At 32.9% G+C, this 19,736-nt stretch overlaps 1 protein-coding gene across 2 annotated transcripts in view; it reads left to right on the top strand.

Annotated features, from left to right (window-relative positions):
• slc6a3 (solute carrier family 6 member 3) overlaps window positions 1-17,585 on the top strand; it is a 30,562-nt gene extending 12,977 nt beyond the window's left edge. The window contains exons 8-15 of one of the 2 annotated variants that reach the window (XM_088601035.1): window positions 23-147; window positions 754-866; window positions 1,179-1,307; window positions 3,169-3,268; window positions 8,985-9,085; window positions 11,622-11,789; window positions 13,850-13,921; window positions 14,477-17,585. In XM_088601035.1, the coding sequence (XP_088457161.1) occupies window positions 23-147; window positions 754-866; window positions 1,179-1,307; window positions 3,169-3,268; window positions 8,985-9,085; window positions 11,622-11,789; window positions 13,850-13,921; window positions 14,477-14,500 (832 nt within the window). In that variant the 3' untranslated portion in view covers window positions 14,501-17,585. Of the gene's footprint in view, window positions 1-22; window positions 148-753; window positions 867-1,178; window positions 1,308-3,168; window positions 3,269-8,984; window positions 9,086-10,308; window positions 10,491-11,621; window positions 11,790-13,849; window positions 13,922-14,476 lie in introns of those variants that run through there. The other variant, XM_088601036.1, reaches the window with a different exon arrangement.
• Window positions 17,586-19,736: the final 2,151 nt, after the last annotated feature.

Below are 19,736 nucleotides of genomic sequence, written 5' to 3'. Positions count from 1 at the left end.
AATGCAAGTTATCTTTTCCCAGAGATGCCATCATTACCAGCTCCATCAACTCTCTGACAAGTTTTTTCTCTGGATTTGTCATCTTCTCTTTCCTGGGATACATGTCACAAAAACACAAAGTTGCTCTGGATGAGGTGGCAACAGATGGTAAGCTCTCAAAGTCAAGGATTTTCCAGGGAGACATTTTCTAGGGTGTCTGTGTCTCTGTGTGAGGGGCTCAGTGAACAATTACCTGACCACGTACTGTATAATTCCTAAAAAAGCACTTCTAAATGAAAAGGAAATTAAAAACGAACTAGTAAAGTACCTTGGGAATGCTCTGTATTAAAAGGAGCCACTTAAGAATGAAATTGATTGATCGATCTACAATATTCTTGTGCCTTATTTTCATGTTTGTACGAAAAATAATACTTCAATTGTAAAGTTATTATATTTTCTTAGAAATAAGAATAACTGAAATTAATTTGACTAAAAGCACTTTAATACTAAAGTAAATTGATCATTTTGAAAGCATATTCTTATAAAGGGTATTTTTTTATTTTTATGTTAGTCAATAACTTAATCTTTTAATCATTTGTAATTTCTGTTGTTTTGATAAAACAGTAGTTCACCCATGTACCAATTGTGTGCTCTAATTATTGTGCTCTGATTAATGAATTACTAAAAACTGACTGTTAAAATATCTATTTTATTAATAAAATATTTGATTTTATATTGTAACTTTTATACAGAAATCTTTGTTTTTTTTTATAGGACCGGGACTAGTGTTCATTATATATCCTGAAGCCATAGCTACATTACCAGGGTCATCAGTCTGGGCAGTAATCTTCTTCATAATGTTGTTGACCTTAGGTATTGACAGTGCTGTAAGTAAACATTTTACCAACTGCATGTATTTTAAAAAAATCTTAGTATATGGGTCTACATTAGTTTTTTTTAATTGAAAAATATATATATATATTTTTTTTGCTAATGAAGCAGTTACCTGTTTAATGTTTTTAATCCTTGCAATCAAAGTTTTTGGTTGAATACTAAATTAAATATTCCTAAATTGAATACAGAATAAAGAGAAGAGGATCCATTCTAAATTAAAAGATCTTTGGCTTCCCTTTGGATTAAATTTAGAATGATTTTAGGACTAAATCCAATTCTAAGTTCTTGTCTCCATTTTTTTTTAGATGGGTGGTATGGAGTCTGTTATCACAGGACTGATAGATGAGTTCAAGTTTCTGCATAAGCACCGAGAACTCTTCACGCTCTTCATAGTAGTCACCACCTTCCTAATCTCCCTGTTTTGTGTCACAAATGTAAGTTATGGATATACTCTATTTAACCTTGAAATCTTTGCTTCTACAGTATAAACAGAAAATTGTCTCCTCTTTAATGACATTGTGCAGATGTTATTGAGAAAGATGTCAACAGAAGTGTGATCGCAGCCCAGTGTGTTGTCCTGTGCAGCTACATATTTTTCCTACATCAAATTATTTTTTAATTATTTAAACACGATGTGTTTACTCTATATTGTGGCAATTCGGCCCCAGGACCCAATTCAGTAGTGGAAAAGCAACACAGATGAGACAGGCGGCAGGTACTGTATGCAGCTTCAAAAGGCATGGGGTTTCTTTGGTGTGCTGTTCACTTGAGGAGATAAGGACTGAGAGAACTAGGGATAGAGACATAAAGGGGGAGCAACGTCTCCAATAGCTTGTCATATTGTTGAAAGAGAAAGAATTATAGGGGTGTGCCCCTTCTATAGGATAGGGTAGGAGGATGAGAGGTTACCTGGGTGAAAGGGCAGAGAGTAACAGAACAGTCTAACACTGGGAGGTAGGGAGCAGAATACTACAATACTATCTACTGTACTTGACCTACAAATAACAGTTATGATTAAATTACTGAGGTAGAATGTTAAAGACTTGTGAAAGAAAATCATTGTAACACAGGGTGATTCATCAATTACAGAATAGGGTTTATTAGTGCAGTGTATCTAAGTCTCGATAGTTCTTGTTGCTGATTTGTCATCCATTTCAAAGGGAGTCAAAAGGTAACAGTGAATTCACTAAACAAGACTACACATTCGTATGATCCAACCTTAAAATTGTCCCAGGTGCTTCTATTACTGCATTATTAGGAAACAAAACAGCCAATTATATAGGCAGTTTACTGTTTGTGTACACATTGGTTAAAGATCTTTTTGAGGAACAAAGGCAATTTTCAAAATTACTCCCTATACATGTGAATATTCTAATAATAATAATATGACAATGTTGTGACACTGCATAACATTTTACTTTTTCTGAAGGTGGCATTACAATTTCATATCTATCTTGATCAAAGTGCGATTTCCACAGGCTATTTTCTATTTTGCATTAAAAGTAATCTAGTTGTAACTCTGAGAAAGTTGTATCTTGTCACGTTTAATTTTCAAAATTATAGGTTATGTAATCAAGAAAGCGTTAGATTTTCACTTTTACATTTCAATTTCGAATATCGAAATGAGCTTTAATCACACTGTATAAATGTGATTGGACTGATATTTATCATCAATATGTGTACACAAGTCTAATCTGTCTAAGAAATGAACATTATAGATGGATTATAGGGCTAGCTCAGTCAATTCACATTCTGTTTTAGGTTGATAATGTCAGGTGGTTAACTTCAATGAAGCAAACTTTGAACAGTTTTGCTACTCTGCAATGCTGGAAAGCTCAGTCATTATTATGGGCAAAGAGAATATTAATTAACATTAGCATACTTCTTATATGTCATTGCTTACTTTCAGAAAAAAAATGTTTCTAGCATTTTGAGCCACACTATTTGAGAAAAGCATTAATTAATAATTTGCACATTTCTTATTGATTAAAACTGTGCTCCAGAAGGTAAGAAAGAATGAAAAAGGATCTTGGAACAAATAGCAGGTTTGGATGTGAATACCAATATATTCATTTTTGCATAGTTGTCATAAAACCCTTCACAGGCCTGTTTCACTTGATAAATTGTCTAGTTTCCAAAGAAAAAGAAAAGAGTATAAAAAAAACATCAGTAATAAACTGAAATCAGATGTGACACTCCACTTCTATGGATTGCTGCTATGTTGGTAGAATAGCAGATGACTCATTGACCCTGCTGTATCATCAGCTCTATGTCAAATGCTCATTTCTTTTTCAGGGTGGTATTTATGTGTTTACTCTCCTGGACCATTTTGCGGCAGGAACATCAATTCTCTTTGGAGTGCTCATTGAGGCTATTGGTATTGCCTGGTTCTATGGTAAGGCAGTATTTCTTTTTCATGTACTGCAATGCTGATTTATTATTAATTTCAATATATCATATTGGCAGTATACGGTATAAGGTTTTCTATAGTTTTCCAAACAGTGGATGAGTTCCATTCAATATAAAGTAAAATAGCATTTGTGTGCAGCACTTAGCTTTTTCAGCCATGGAGCTCTTTTTTTACCTGGAACGAAATACTCAGAATTATGAAACAAGTAAATGTTAATTTTTTTACTAATGATAAAAGCAAGTACCTATTATGTTTTGAATTGTGGTTTTAGATATTTTACAGTAGGCATTTCATAACAAAACAACAACTATTTTTGAATAGTGTTCTATTTTTTTTTATTTTTTTTTGGTAAAGTACTGCTCAAAATATAGGATTCTATTGAGAGACTTATTATATCCCTCCATATAAAATTTTACTGTCTTGGAAATGAAATGATTCGCTCTATTCTTACAAATATAAGAATTTTTGCTACAAAAAGAGGTATCACTGCAGAGAGAGGTATCTCCTTTTTAGATTCATTGCGATTGATAAGCAAATATTTTTTGTACATGACTTTGTAGACAACTACTGTATGTCACCTATCAATTATAAAGGATGGTAGGATCCTTTTTCTCCTGCCAGGTTCTGCTTATCTCGTAGAATCACCAGTCCATTCACAGACCAACAGCAGACACTAGTTTTGTTTCAGTGCCCTTCTTATTTTCTAAAGATCTCAACATTGATCACTAGTCAGAAACACAACATATGTGATGCCAAAAGTAACTTGATTCCATAGAACGAGCAGTCCATTTGGGTAATGGGGAAAGAGCAGTAGAAAATCCTAATTTCCTTATTTCACTATGCAATGCAACATGATCATATCTATATATACAAAAAGAAAATATTCGTCTGCAGCAGTCTCTGTTGTGTTTTTGTGCATTGGAAGTCCTCCTGCAGGCTGCACTCTGTTCCATTCTGTCTGTTCAGTATCAGCTCTCCTGGCCTGTGTCTTTGTTCCTTGCCCCCAGAACAAAGAAGAGATCAAAGTCCCAACACTGTTAGTTAGTACTACTGCCAATGTCTCTCTTGGTCTGTGTTTCCTGGACCAATTGTTGCTCTCTCCTGTGGTCTTGCAGAAAATAGATTTCCTTGCCCTGTCCTCCTTGTGTCAAAGGGCTTGTGGGAGGAAGACTGATCATCCATCTGTTCAGGCTTAGATCTTTCTGTCCTTTTCATTAGCCAGTCCCCCTCAGAGGGGGGTTGTCACCCTCTCAGTAAGGGGCAGGTGTATGCAGTTGCTTACAGGAAAACACAAAACTCTATTCATTCCTTTTTTTATCAGGGGAAATTTATCTTTGGCTAGCTAATCACAAGATTTGCCATGGTATCTTAAACTGAATTTCAGTTTCCAGACAATGCTGGATGCTGTCACATGGTTATTCTTTGGCCAGGTATGGCATTAATAACAGAGACAGTAAGCAAAGTTTATGGCCTTACAATGTTTTTTTTTGGTTGGTTACAATACCTTTTAAAGTCCAGCACACATGTCTGGTGATTTGTTATGCCATCAGCAGGTGTAATGCCTTTCTCCACCTTGCAGGTTCTTATTGATTGGTCATCTTTTCAATAAATTATTGTGACCTGAAGCTAAGTAATCCTCCAAATGTGATGTGCTTTAAAGGTATCAAAATGAACTCCATTTTTTGAGGTCCTGGTTTGTGTTCTGTCACGGATGTCTGAAAACAGGACGAACAGTGGAGAGGCAGGAGAGCAAAAATGACCCTATGCGTAGCGGCGGAACGGGAAAAAGGCCCGGGCTCGTTAGTGCAAAGAGTTCAGGAGTGCCGTATAGAAACCTTTGCCCTCAGGTAGCGGACGTGGGGCGACCTGGTGCTAGGCGGTCTCAGGACATCCGAACATCAATGCTGAGCCTGGGCAGAGTGCAAGACCTGGAAATATATAGCCCCAGAGTGCGAGAAACACCAGAAGGACAGCAAATAACCAGAAATGAGAGACAGGACAGAGAAGGAGCACCCTCTGGCTACAGAGCGCGTGACAGTACAGAGAAGGAGCACCCTCTGGCTACAGAGGGCGTCACATGTTCTCTCTTGCCACATAGGCCAATGAGTACTTATACTTTTCATTTAGCTTTTAATACAAAGTTTATCTACACTTAAAAAAAAGAAATTAATGTCATAGTTACATCACATATTGTACATCTCTGAGCAAGTAACACTGCTTTTGTGCCTCTATACTCAATATTGATTAGGTGCACTACCACATTTTATCGACTGATCCAGCTTATGTATTAATAATGTGGCATTTTCAACATCATCCTTCAGTTTACTAAACAAATTGATTTGCTGTTATGGAAAATAAAGCCAATATATTATTTTTAGTGATTAGAGTGAGGCAATGTGGCAGCATGTGAGCTGTCTTAACTAAACAAGCAAAGCTCAAAATTCAAAGCTGAGAAGTAGGGAGAAGAAAAATACCTTAACAGTATTCCACTGTGGAGATATTGGTTTTTCTTTTTTTTCTTTTCAGCTCAAAATAACCTCTACTTTTGATATTACCTCAATATTTTGTTGTAATTGATACAAGGACAAATACAACAGATACAAGGACACTATACAGTATACTGCAGATGATAATTAAATGTTTTACAGGATATAGGGTCAGTGATTAAATGTAAAATTAAATGTGACTTCGTTAGTTGTATATGTATTAGTATGTATTAATTGTTTAATATGTATTTTTAAAAATATTATTATATCTTTAACCAAAAAAATAAAATTGGTATAACCTGTTTAAGACCTTAGGCTGAAAAGATCAGCACAAAAAATTAAATTAAAATTAAATTTTAAAAAATCAGTACTTCATTTAACTCAAAATTTGAAATCAATTGATGGAAATCCTATTGAGCCCTCTTGGCTTTCAGGTCAGTCTGTCACTTTGCTGCAGTCTTTCAGTAGAGTAAACAAAGCTGTGTGGTGTATACAGCATTACTGCAGGGCTTCACTGGCCTTTTGAAGACCTCAATCATAACTAAAAGAAACCTTAAGCACTTGCCCTTGAGTGACTTATTTGCTTATCTTAGTTAACAGTAATGGTATTCATAATCCATTCTTCTGAAATGTTTATTCTGGGGAAGAAGAAGATTTGGAAATATGCAACCAGGTGATCTTAATAAAGGAATACAATATGTAAACTAGGTTAAAACTGCATAGTCCCTCTGGTACTATATACAGAATACATTTCTGATTTGTAGCAGGATAAACATTTCATTAATAAAACACTTGATTCTTGATTTCTTAATACAATGTCCCAAAACCAAATAATTGTACACTTTTATACTGGGATTTTCCAAATACTGGCAACAATGTTCTATTAATTACACAATAGAGATGAACACATTTAATTAGATACACTAGAGAATCATCTCTTCAGGAGTAATTGATACAAACATGCATTTGACAAATAATACGATTTAATAAATGTAAAAATAATCAGCTAAAACCATATGCTTACAAGTGTATAGTACTGTATCATGGGATTTAAATGGTTCAGTAAGATTAAAAGCATCAAAGGTAGTTGGGCAGTCCAGTTGTGTCTATGGTGATGTGATTAAAGCTTCATCACACTTGTTCACCACCCACCACAAAACAATCACTTTTCCTTCATGTTGTACATGAAATTGATAATTGTTAACAAACAAAATGTGTAATTGTTTTTATTTAGGAGTTAAAAACTCTGGTTAGAAGGAAACTTCCCTCTGTATTTACATACATTCTTTATGGGAGATGGTTTTTATTTTAGTTTGAATTAGGTAACATTTTTCAGGAACATTAATTGAAAACAACCTGTATTTGGATTATAAATTGGTTAATAGACAGGAAACAGAGGATTCAGATAAGGGTGTAAATGCTAAAAATTAAGGTGAAGCAATTGGTGTGGTACCACATGAGTCTGTATCAGGACCACTGGTATTTCTGATTTATATCACAAATCTAGATTTTGGCATAGAAAGAAATCTAGTCTATTTTGCAGATAATACCAAACTAGTAGAATTAGAAAAGACTGCAAAGCTGCAAAATAAATCCAAAAGGCTTTAGATCAGCAACGGGCAGACAATGATAGTATTTCATATGTATCAAATGCAGAGAATTAAATGAAGATGACAGAAATATTGGCTACAAACATAAAATGGGAAACACTAAGCTTTAAAAAGCTACATACTGTATATAAAAGATTTAGGTTTTCATGCTGGTGTATAATTTTTAACTTTTAAGTAATGTAGGGAAGCAACAGAAAACAGCAAACAATTCTAGCATGTGTAAAATATGTATAGAAAGTGCTGAATTTAAATAAAGAAATGTTACGCTAAAAGTGTATAAAGAAAAAAGATTTGATAGCTCAGAGAAGAGCAACCAGATAAATTTGTGGGCATTCAACAGGAATGACCTGCACTGACAAGCTAAAATTACTGAACTTCACACATAGTCAGTCTAGAAATGAGAAATAGAATGAGGAGGTTGGATTCAAGTATTCAAAAATTTCAAAGGCATTGACAAAGTCAACCCAATGTACTTCTTCAGAATAAAAAATGAATACAAGTGAAAACTATGTGGAAGTTCACAAAAAAAGGAGGCACTTCTATACAAAAGGATTGTGGAATGCTGATGAAGCTTTCCTTCAACAAATAGCTGGATCCTTGGATCAGTTGACTGCTGAAAAAAACATTTAACCAAGAAGACCATCTCTTGTTTGTAAACATTTATGTGTTCTTATATCATAAACACAGTCATTTTTACTAACTTGTCTTTGCTGCTTTGCAATGGACTGAAGTGCCGTAATCACATTCTTCACATTTCTCTTACTTACTGGGAAAATACTTGTTATCCTGGCTAAACTAGGTATTATGAAGTGGATATTTTATTGTTCTTTTGTTGTATTTGAGGTTTTTAATTTTAATTTTGATATATATATATGAAAAATGTATTAAAACTTTGGAAACCACATACATACTGTATTTAAAACATGGAGGCAGCATAAAATAAGTAAAATAATAATAAAAATAAACTCTGATACCTGAATGTCAAAGATATACCCCAAAACGATGAATAATTTTGAGGCACATTCTAGTAGCTCTTTTTCTCTGGTACAGCACTGGTGGAAGTAATGATTTCAGTCAAAATTTGATCAGACAAATAGTTATTAACAGTGAATAGTAACACAGCAAAACAACACAAACATTGAACATACAACATTAAACTTTAACACCTGTAAAAAGTACACTGCATCTCAGAGGCCAGAGGATTCAAGGCCTCAGGACAGCAAGCTCTGTATCACATGGTTCATATTACTTAGTCAGAATCTTGGTCTACTTTTCAGAACAAGATCTCCCATTGCACAAGTTAAGAGGAAGAGAAGCATGAGGGTGTTTCTTCTTTTTTTATCTGTCTCCTTTCTATTATATCCTTTTTAGTCCTACCATTTATGCTGTGATTCTCTGTGTTGTAACTTCTAATCAAGAGAAAACTAGAGGAAACCCCTTGATTCTCTTTGATCATCTGTCTCTCAGCACACTGACAGCTACTGTATGTAAACATCTTGAATTCTACCCAGTGTTCCCAGGCTCTCTGTTTAGGCTTAGATACCAGACTTTGAAAACAGTAGTTTGTAACAGTATTTAATACACAAGTCTTTGTTTTTATTTAAGGAGTTGATCGGTTTAGTGATGATATAAAGGAAATGATAGGTCATCGACCTGGCTTGTACTGGAGACTGTGCTGGAAGTTTGTAAGTCCTTGCTTCCTATTGGTAAGTCAATATTTTGATTTGTTTTCATTTAATTGAACTACGAAAGCTTAAAGTCCAAACACATAGAAGGTGATAAATATATTCTTTGTAATGTGATATAAAACATTTAATGCAGTATCCTTTAATTTGGTAGAATATACAGTACTGTATTTTAGGATCAGATCACTCAGGAGGATAATTCATACAGTATATCACAGCACTGATGTCACAATATATGTCAAAATAAATGCCAAAAATATCAAAAATGTAATTGCTGCTTCAACATACTGCACTATTGTAAAAACTAATTCTTAAATAAAAATTCTCAATAATCGAAAGTTTACAGTGCATGTCTACAGTGAGCAGCCACAAGAAACATTCCACATCTATTAAAAATAAATAACCTTTTCCTGTGACTTACACTATGGAACACTGAAGCACATACATGCCCGTTCACCTAATCTAATGACATAGACAAAATCATCACACCACTGATTATTGTTGAGAAACTTGCACTTATTTACAGCTTCAGTTACAAATAAAGATAATTAATTTGCCACAAGACTGCATTTCCACAAGAATGTATTAAGAATTAGTACTCTAATACAGCATTACCATTCAATTCAATATTATACTTATGCAAAACATTACATATTTTGCCCATACAAAAAATAAATTATAAAAGATCTAGCCTAAAACAGTTCATATAGCTATAGAACAAAAATTGTTTCTGAACTTAATAGTAATTATGTTATTAGATAGCATTTACAGGATGGAAGAAGAAAAAAAAAGGTATGGTGGGAGATATTTATCTGCAGCAATAGATGTGACACAGTCTGGCAAGAGATGGTGGATACAGTTTATGATCTAAGATTCTTATGTCTAGTTAACACTTACATTAAAATGTCTTAACTTTCCAAGCTAAAAAATGTTGTGTTGGCTTGACTCACATTTACCACTTTTGAGATTTTCTTACAATATTTATTTTGTTGTCTTGAGATTGCTGGAGATCATTTAACCAGGATTCTAGTAAGAATCAGCAATTTTAAATACTGCCCCCTGGTGCTAAGAGATTTTTATTGGTCAAGCATACATTTCTCCAAAGGCATGCTTGGATTTTTATTTTATAGAACTGTGTCAATATTTCAAAGACATAGTTAATTAGACAGAAAACATTTTTTTTCTATTTTCTGCTTCTATAAGTAGCACATTCTGACTGGTTTTAATTTTTTTTGGAATTTTAGTTCTGGTCACAATCACAAACCTCTGGACTTTCATGAGACCTCTGAGTGAATAACTGGTAACAGAAACTTGCCACTTTCTTTGAGCTAGAATCATCATTTTATCTTTTATCTTTTATCTTTTTATTTTTGACAATCTAAATCAGCTCTGTTTCTGTACTTAGTAGAAGAAAGAGGGATTTGCACCAAATATTATTATACTCTGTCAATTTTAAGACATATTTATTGATCCTTATAATACCAAGTTTCATCAGTTTCATTTTTCTCAAGATGATGAGAAAATCAAGCAAGAGAAAATCATTCACATCATCAAGCAAGATTATGTGAATTATCACATAAATTGACGATTATGCATCTAATCATTTTTTAGATTAAGTTGAATATATAAAGGTTTTAGAGATACTCTGTTATTAAATAGAATGTCCTATATTTTATTATGGCAGCCTACTGGATTGCATGGGAAAATATCTACAGATCAGTGAGACTTCCCTTTGTTCATTTGACCCTTTTTGTCTGCCAGAAGCCAACTGGTAAATGTCTTTTTTGCATCTGTTGTTGGTAGAACCTTCTCATGTGAGGCAACAATTTGATGGAACTGATTCCCCAAATGTACTGGAGACTCTGAGACTAGTTTCACTAAATCAATTTGCTATTTATTTTTATTTCATTTTCTATTTGCTTCTGTTGTATATTATTTGTGCTACTGTACAGCATTTTGAGTTTTTTGAAAATGCTCATAATCAAATTGTATCATTATTATTATTAATCATCACTGTGCAAACACTGAGGTTCACGGGAATAAATAATAAATATGTTATAAAAGCACCCACAGATATTCAGTAGGCAGCTGCAGTTCTGAGGGGGCACATTCTGAGGAAAGAAGAACTTGAGAACATCATCATTACTGGAAGAACAGCAGGGAAAAAGAGCAGGCGGAGACCAACAGAAATCTGCTTGAAAAGCATAAACAAGAACATGAGCATCATGCCAAATGAAGTCCAGTGGAAGACCATGATCGCCAACTTCCTGGAAGGAGATGGTACCTGAATGATGAGATATTGAGTAGTGGTGATCTTAGGGTTAGTTTAAGGGTTAGGGTTAAGATTGCAGTTAGGGTTAGCACGAACACTACTGTATATCTATAGGTGCTATGAATTAATGTCTATTACACCTTTATCTATACAACTTAATCTAAAACATTCCAAAAGTCACAATATACATTTTGAATTACGCTTTCTGATTTGCAACATTTATTTTTCTTTTGTTCTTTAAATTGTAGTCATCTTTGAATGATGTTCTTTTGTTTTATCTTTTAGTTTATGGTGGTTGTCAGCTTTGCAACATTTAACCCTCCATATTATGGAACATATGTGTTTCCAGTTTGGGCAAACATGATTGGCTGGTGTGTAGCCATATCCTCTATGACAATGGTACCCATATATGCCATCTACAAATTCTGTGTCCTACCAGGAACATTTCGAGACGTAAGTATAAACATTTTCCAGGAAACATTCATAAAGAACAGATTTTCTTAACAAAGGTAGACTTTCATAAATTTAAGGATATCTTTAGAAACAATTATTTATTTGTGGTACCTACTGTACTTATGGTATTAAAACTGATTATACAGTATTTACAATAGAGCAGGCCATATACTGGCCATGTACAGGCCATGTACTGTAAATAAAACCCTTACCTCCATGCTAAATTAACATGCTTTTTTCACTTAAAATAAAATAAGACTAAATAAATTGGAAAGTGAAATTAATATTTTTAGTATTCTAATTTAACAGTTGCTTAACATAATTGAAGTAGTTCAGGTGGGTAGCTGCGTCAGCATGTGTAGGCTGCAAAGGAACAAGTAATAGGTGTATTCCATGCTGAAAAAAGAAGTAAGAAAACACAACGTTTCAGCCGTGGAGCCTTCTTCAGGTGTGAACCTGAAGAAGGCTCCACGGCCAAACTTTGTGTTTTCTTTCTTGTTTTTTCAGCATGGAATAAACATAATTAAATGTTTTTCCTTTTGTTGAGTAATATTAGGAGTTTGTATTTTCTTTTCCAAAAAATGGGTAGGAAAAGTTATGTATATGTACAGTATATATATTTATGCGTATGGCATAATTAAATATACAGTAACTATGACCTGTTACAACTTATAACGTATTGAACACCTCTCTTCTTCTGCAAAATGTGTCACACCTAAAATACATGCCATGTCTGTGCAAAGCCATTCTGGGTAAATCCCCATCATACAGTATATCTAGTCTTTTTTAAACTATTATGCAGCTTATAAGACTTAAAGTTCATACACAGTTTAGGAAAAAAGTTCTTCCTGTGAATCACGATCTGTGAATAAACTCTGAAAATCATTAAATTAAGTAAATTTACTTATTCCAGTTATTCAAGGTTTGTATTTATTTATTTGTATTCTCATTTTATTTAATATTTTTAACATGCCTGAGAATAACAATATTAACTGTATTTACTGCTTAATTATGTGTGTGTGATTTTTAATCTCAAGTAACAGCCTGGTAAAATTATCATTATATTAAACAAGATGAAAAAAAAATACTATCTAAATTCTACAAGATTATTGTTTCTTAAAATATATATTAGAAAAAAAAGTTTGTTTATATTATATAAAGCTTTTTGTGATTTCAAGGGCATGGATATTCCTAACCACATCAAACTAATGTCCATGAAGTTTTACTGAGATGATTCAGATCAGATCTATTTATCTTACATATAACTTGCAAATCCTCAAGATTTTAGGATGTGCTGTTATGTATCAAAACCCTTATTTGCAAAAGACTGGTCAGTGAGTTTAAGATTTAAAATTTCAACTCCACCTGGAAGTAGTATGTAAGTACAGTAGTATGTCCTACGTAAAGCATTGTTGTATGGATTTGTTGTATTAATTTCTGTATTTGTAAAGACAAATACGCTAAATTTCTGCCTTTATAAACTAATTTTGGAACACAAGAGTTTAAAAGATTCTAGGTACTAGTTTTCTCAATGACAGAGGTGGCAAACATAAATTCTACACGTGTTTCCTACCACCAATGAGCCAGAAAAGTGATTAACAGTAGAAGGCACCAGAACATTCTTTTTGCTATAGGTCTTGGTTAATTTCTGTACTTAAAAGTTTGGCTTATGTTCTCAATAAACATAACATAAACATATCATAAACAGTACTTATGAGCACTAAGCTAACTAAGCTTAAAGAAAGCAATTATGACAGTAGTACACAGTAAAGTGCCTTTCCAGCTTCAGTCATACTCAGGCAGTCCTAATGGCATGCAAACATAGTGTAAAACCAAGCTATCATGCAAAGATACTCTGACTCAGGTTAACTAATTTTTTGGCTTTACCAAGAATGTTTGGTATACACTGATCTGTGAAGTACCAGAATGCACTATGATGATGTACAGAAATTACCACCAAAAAAAGCACATACTTCTTATGCTATACATCTTTTATTTATATGTATTGCAGAAACTTTGTTATGCAATAAATTAATGAAACATCTGGCTTTTTGTTTCAGAAATTAGCATATGCAATTACCCCAGAGAAAGAGCATCACTTAGTGGAAAATGGCGAAGTTCGACAGTTCACAGTATGTTTTGTCAGTTACTTTACCTAAGCCTTTAGTTTTTCATTCTATAAAAATGTAAAATAATTGTGATTGACAAATCTTTGTTATGTTTTATCAATTATCCTTTACCATGTAAATTCACCTCAAATGCATTTACATATATTGAAGAAAAACAGGATCTGTATACTAAGGACTTACTGTAGCTGCCATTTTAAGACTTTGTCCAAAAACTATGGCTTAAGTATTACAGAGTCAAGTACTGCAAGAATATGTGGATTTTACATGACTGTCAATGCTTTTTTAATTCATTTATATTTCTGATAGTGTTGTCAGAACTTGCTTTAGAGTGTTGCAGTCAATTTATGTTAGCATGTAACACAAAATTGTAACACTTCCAGTATAGGTTTAAGATGGTTTAATTACTGTTTAACATGTTTGCGTCTTAATTTTATTTTCCTAAGACAGTCAAAGATGAAGCCAAAATGTTTTATGCATCTGGTCCTACAGTAGATCCTTTGAATTGTCAATCAAATGTGATGTACTTTTGTTTTCTGTATTTCTTAAATATTTCCACAGCTTCATCACTGGCTGATGGTCTGAGTTTCACAAGGAAGAAAGGAAGTCTCATTATTTAATTATGTACTGTACAGGAGGTGAATAAGGAATTCTCTGTGACTGAAGACGGTGACTTCCTGGATGTGTCAATGAAACAGTAAAAATAGTTTATGTTTTATCTGTAATTGGAAATGTAGCTGTAAAGTGACTTTGATCACAATGTTTTTGACGTATGTCAATATCAATCTTAATTCTATATACAATGACTGTTACAGTGGGTTATGTCACAACCCAGTATTTTATTGTGATCCGAGTTTAAACTGAGCCTATAGATGCATACTGATCTTGATAAAAATGCATAAAGGAAATTTCATGAGGAAACATTGGTAAAGTTAACATTTGTTTGTATTTTGTTTTTATATACTTTGAACCATATAATGGCATATCAAAGAAAAAAGTTAGGACATTTAAGGAAAAATTTATTTGTACCTTCTTAATATTCAATATAAACATTAGCTAATTATTAAAGATCATGTTTTATTTTATAATCATATTTTATAATCTAGACATAATATTTCTTTACATACTTAGTGTCTTAAAGATTTTATTAGACTACCAATAGTGGTTAAATACAGTACATCTATTTAGGTTTTGCTGTTTAGTTTTATTTCTGCATTATTATGCATAGTACAGTGGCTAATATATAAGGTCAACATTAGATCTAAAAAATATTTTTCACTCTGCAATTAACACTAAACATGAAGAACAGGGAATAATCATGGAAATGGACCAAATAAAGAAGCCTCCATATGCTGTATGGGAATATCTAACAATTTTAAGTCTGCCGTTTTGAGTAACTGCCAGGTAAGATATCAATACTGTTTTTTCTTTTGCTGCTGTTCTTACAGTATGTAAATGAGGATCTTATTTAAATATGCTGCTGCTGCCAAACAGCAGAATGGAAGAGCTTAGCTGAAGTTCGGGAGCAATGAAAATAACCAAGGCTTTTGCCCTGTTCTAATTCATAATCATTTCCAAGCTCATTTCTCAAAACTATATACAGAATATATATATATACTGTACACATAATAAGCAGCTAATGCCCTTCTTTTCACATTTTGCTGCAAGCATCCCTCTTCCACCACATCTTTGCAGCTGCCCCTTGGTTAACTCCTCGCTCTGCATGGGGGTCCTTGCCTTGGACTAGTCGACTGGCCCTAAATCAAATGGAATAAGTCTAATTTCACAATACCTTAATTCTTAATAAACATCCTCAATCACATTATTCATTGGGGTGTTGTTCTTCATGAAATTAGTTCAGGAAATCACTCAAGGTTATGTGCTACTTCTTCATGTTTGATTATTGCAATTGGTTCTGTTTTTTCTAAATCTATCACTATTTTATTTTTCCAGCTTTCTAGTTTTGTATAAAGCATACAGTATACTTTACGATTTTCCGTATTTGCCAAGATAATGATAATTGTATACTACTTGTACTTGGACAAAATAATCAAATACTTGTTCACAGCACTGTCTAAGTCTGTTTGTCTATATATATATTTAGATGATTTTTGAATAGTTTGTACAAACACAGATAATGTCCATAAAACTACAGACACAAATGAAAGACAATCTGACAGCACCATTCTAAATGAAGGCGTATTGGCAGAGCAGTTTCATGTGACATGTGACTATTACTGACTTTAACTCTATAACCTATAAAAAAGCCTTCAGAAACGACCTTTTTTCTCAATACACAGCTGTACTTTATGTAAAAAGAAAACATTTTTCTTTCTTTTCAACAGTAACAAATGCTTTGTGATTATAAAGCTGACAAACTGCTAATTAGTGTATGGTCTGGACTTTTGCTCTAAAGGGGGGCATAGGGTTAATTAAACACCCTGTTGATTCTTATGTCCAAAACTAATACTAAATCAGCACTCTATCCGATTATTTTTGTTTTGCATAAACTTAACCAACATTGTAACTAACTCACTTTAGTTACATACAGATCTCCTCTATTTGTCAAAGCTAATGGGATTTAAATTATTGCTCCATTCAGGAGAATAGTAGCTTGATCACCTTTGATTTTGAGTCTAACCAAAAGAAAAAATATCCTTAAACTTAAGCAGGAAGGAAGATAAAATCATTTGTAGCTCAATTTTGTTTATCAAGTGTGGATGTACTGCTACGTCTGTTCATAATAAGTGGATATTTTTTGCCTGTTATCAGCACCAAAGGTTAGGGCAACATACTTTGTTTTGGAGACTATATTAAACAAAAGTGCTCATTTATCACTTCCCAGAAAGTCTTATTAAGTAGCCAAGGATATATAGAATGTTTGTATGATTTGGAACAAAGGGGAACATTTATTTTTGTAATATTCTGCATACAGCACCACCTATTGTATTGTATTGTATTTTATTCTGTAAAAAATGTTTATATGGTATTTTTTCTTTGATATTGTGCTCTAAACAATCATGTGAGTGATTATTTTTTTACTAAAATATCCCCGTATTGACTCAGTACACTATCTCATCAAAATTAGTCTATAAAAAAAGCCATGAAACACAAACTGAAAGTTTATCCTCAATCTTATAGTAGCATACAGTACATATTTTCACAACAGATTCATCAAAATTATATAAAAAGAAATATAATAAACTTTAATTTTAAAAATCTCCACTTTTAAAAGCCACTTAAATTAAATACTAAAAATATTATGCTTAAGGGTAAAATGAAAATGTTTTAATTGAAGGAATGCTGCTGTTTTAGAATGATGTTTCAGAACTAATGTATTGATTTCTCAGTATGATAGTCACTCCCTTGATTAATGTTTAACTACAATGTAATAGTAAATCCACATTACTTGTTGTGTGTACACAACTAAGTGCAATTTTCTAGGTAATTGTAACATTTCAATATTTTCATCTCTGTTGTGAGCTGTGATAGTCAGATGACATATACTGTAAATGTCTTCATTGTTTGTATGTACTGAGTAAATGTCAAGTTGTTTTAAAGTAGCTGACTGTGTGTTAAACTGATTTTTAACTAAATGTTTTGTATGATGTATAACAACTTGTTAACACACAAATGATGGCTAAATAAATAAAAATAAAAATACAATTTATGTAACTGATTCTTTATCATGCTTCTACAGTATCTCAACTATACCTACTGTACAGTACATCCTTCAGTAATAATATATTCATTAAAACCTATTAAAATGAAACTAAAGGGAACTGAAGCAACTTCTTCTGGGTGGAGCGCTGGATCTGCGGCTGTGGCTGGAAAGTTGCTAGTTCAAATCCCGCAGCCGGCAGAGGAATCCTATTCCGTTGGGCCCCTGAGCAAGGCCTTTAACCCCAACTGCTCCAGGGACACTGTACAATGGCTGACCCTGCGCTCTGATCCCAAGCTTCTCTCTCCCCATCTGTGTGTCTGATGGAGAGCAAGCTGGGGTATGGGAAAAGACAAATTCCTATTGCGAGAGATTTTATATGGCTAATAAAGTGATCTTATCTTATCTTATTTATAGGCTGCTATACTGAAATGATATACAGAATATTATATTAATGACCATACAAAATAAATACCTAATGCCTATGAAAAATAGAAAATCAATACAGATATATGCATTGTATGTTATGTTCCAGCAAAATTAATAATTGTGCTTCTCCAGAACTGCACATTGATCTTTTGTTTGTATGGCATTAAATTAGTTCACTTATTAAAGTTCACTTATTAATAATACATTTGTATTTTTAAATAAATACCTTTTAAAATACTGGAAGGTAATATTTGCAAACTACACATGCCAAGATAATCAGACACGATATATATATACAATATATATAAATATCATGAGAGAGAGAACAAAGGCTTAATATTAAAAAAATTCTGAGTAGTAGAAAACTTGAAGTTAGAATAGCAGGCATACTAGAAGTACTTAGTGTGCATCAACTATTTTATAACCTACATGATTACAGAACAAAAGAAGCCATTTCATCCAACTAATGTGTTTACTTGCTGGTTGTTTAATGATATAAAAATAACATCATACTGCTTCTTAATGGAGTCAGAGAACCACATACTGTTGTCATTTCTATCCTGTAAGTTCCTAAATGCAAAGTTTAATATTCCTTAGCTAATTCTTCAGCTTTTAAATTCAGCTCTGAGTGCTAATAAAGATCCTTCAGAATTTACTCTGATTAAACACGTTTTTGGAGTACTTAGAGTGTACAGCCCACATCATGTTATGAATTCTGTTATTAGTTCCAGCATTTGTTTTATAGCAACAGCACAAAGCTCCTTAGGCGGTCATGAGAAAATGTCAGAGTGAAGACTCTAATAGACCTACAGTATGTCAGCATTTTGGTTGTTTAACCTATTAAATCGAGCAGACAAAAAACAGACACAATAACATAGATACTACTGTAGATGCCAATTCTTCACTGAGCAAATGTTTGGCCCAAGGCATTAAATTCTGGTTTGTGAAATCTCTATCTATTTATGTTGGATACTGAAAATCTCAGCACATAATAAAAGTTGAGAGACGTAATAAAAAATAAAATTATAAAAAGTAAGGCAAAGTCACTTACAGTATGTGGCATTAACAAAAATGTTTATAGAATGAAAACAGTATGAAACAAAAATCAAATATAGACTACAGTTCAAAGGATATTGAATCATTTTATAATAACTATATTCCAAAGCATTTTTATAATGCCACATTACACAGTACCTATCGTAAAAAAAATTCTTCTCAGAGCAGTCTCCAGAGGCTAAAGATGCCTCTGCTGTGGAACATACTATACAGAGATGGGGTAAAACTTACATCATTCCATTAGGTAGCAATATTTTGAATTCACAGCTAAGATTCATCTGTCCCTAATTCATTAAATACTGTATAGTTTACATTTACCTAGAGAGGTGCATATACTTTAAATACAGTATGGGAATCATAATGAAAAAATACTTACAAATGACTAAAACAAAATGTCAGTGTGATTACTGATACAGATATGCTGGATGAAACCTTTGAATAGATTAAACGTATATTTAAGTACAGTAACTGTCTAATATGTCTTTACAAAATGGCGCATGCTCATTCAGGATTAGGAAGATTATTTGCTTTTGCTTTAGGCACTATATCATCTTTTCTTCCAGCAATATACAGTTTAAAGTTTAAGTTAAATGTATGGCTTAAGATTTAGTCATTTCAGCCTGATGCTTCCCATGTTCTTGCCAGCATTATTAACATTATTTATTTTTAAGTGAA

The sequence above is a fragment of the Lepisosteus platostomus genome, chromosome 12, assembly GCF_059453375.1.
Source record: "Lepisosteus platostomus isolate fLepPlt1 chromosome 12, fLepPlt1.hap1, whole genome shotgun sequence".
NCBI lineage: Eukaryota > Metazoa > Chordata > Actinopteri > Semionotiformes > Lepisosteidae > Lepisosteus > Lepisosteus platostomus.
This window is presented reverse-complemented; position numbering and strand designations above follow the sequence as displayed.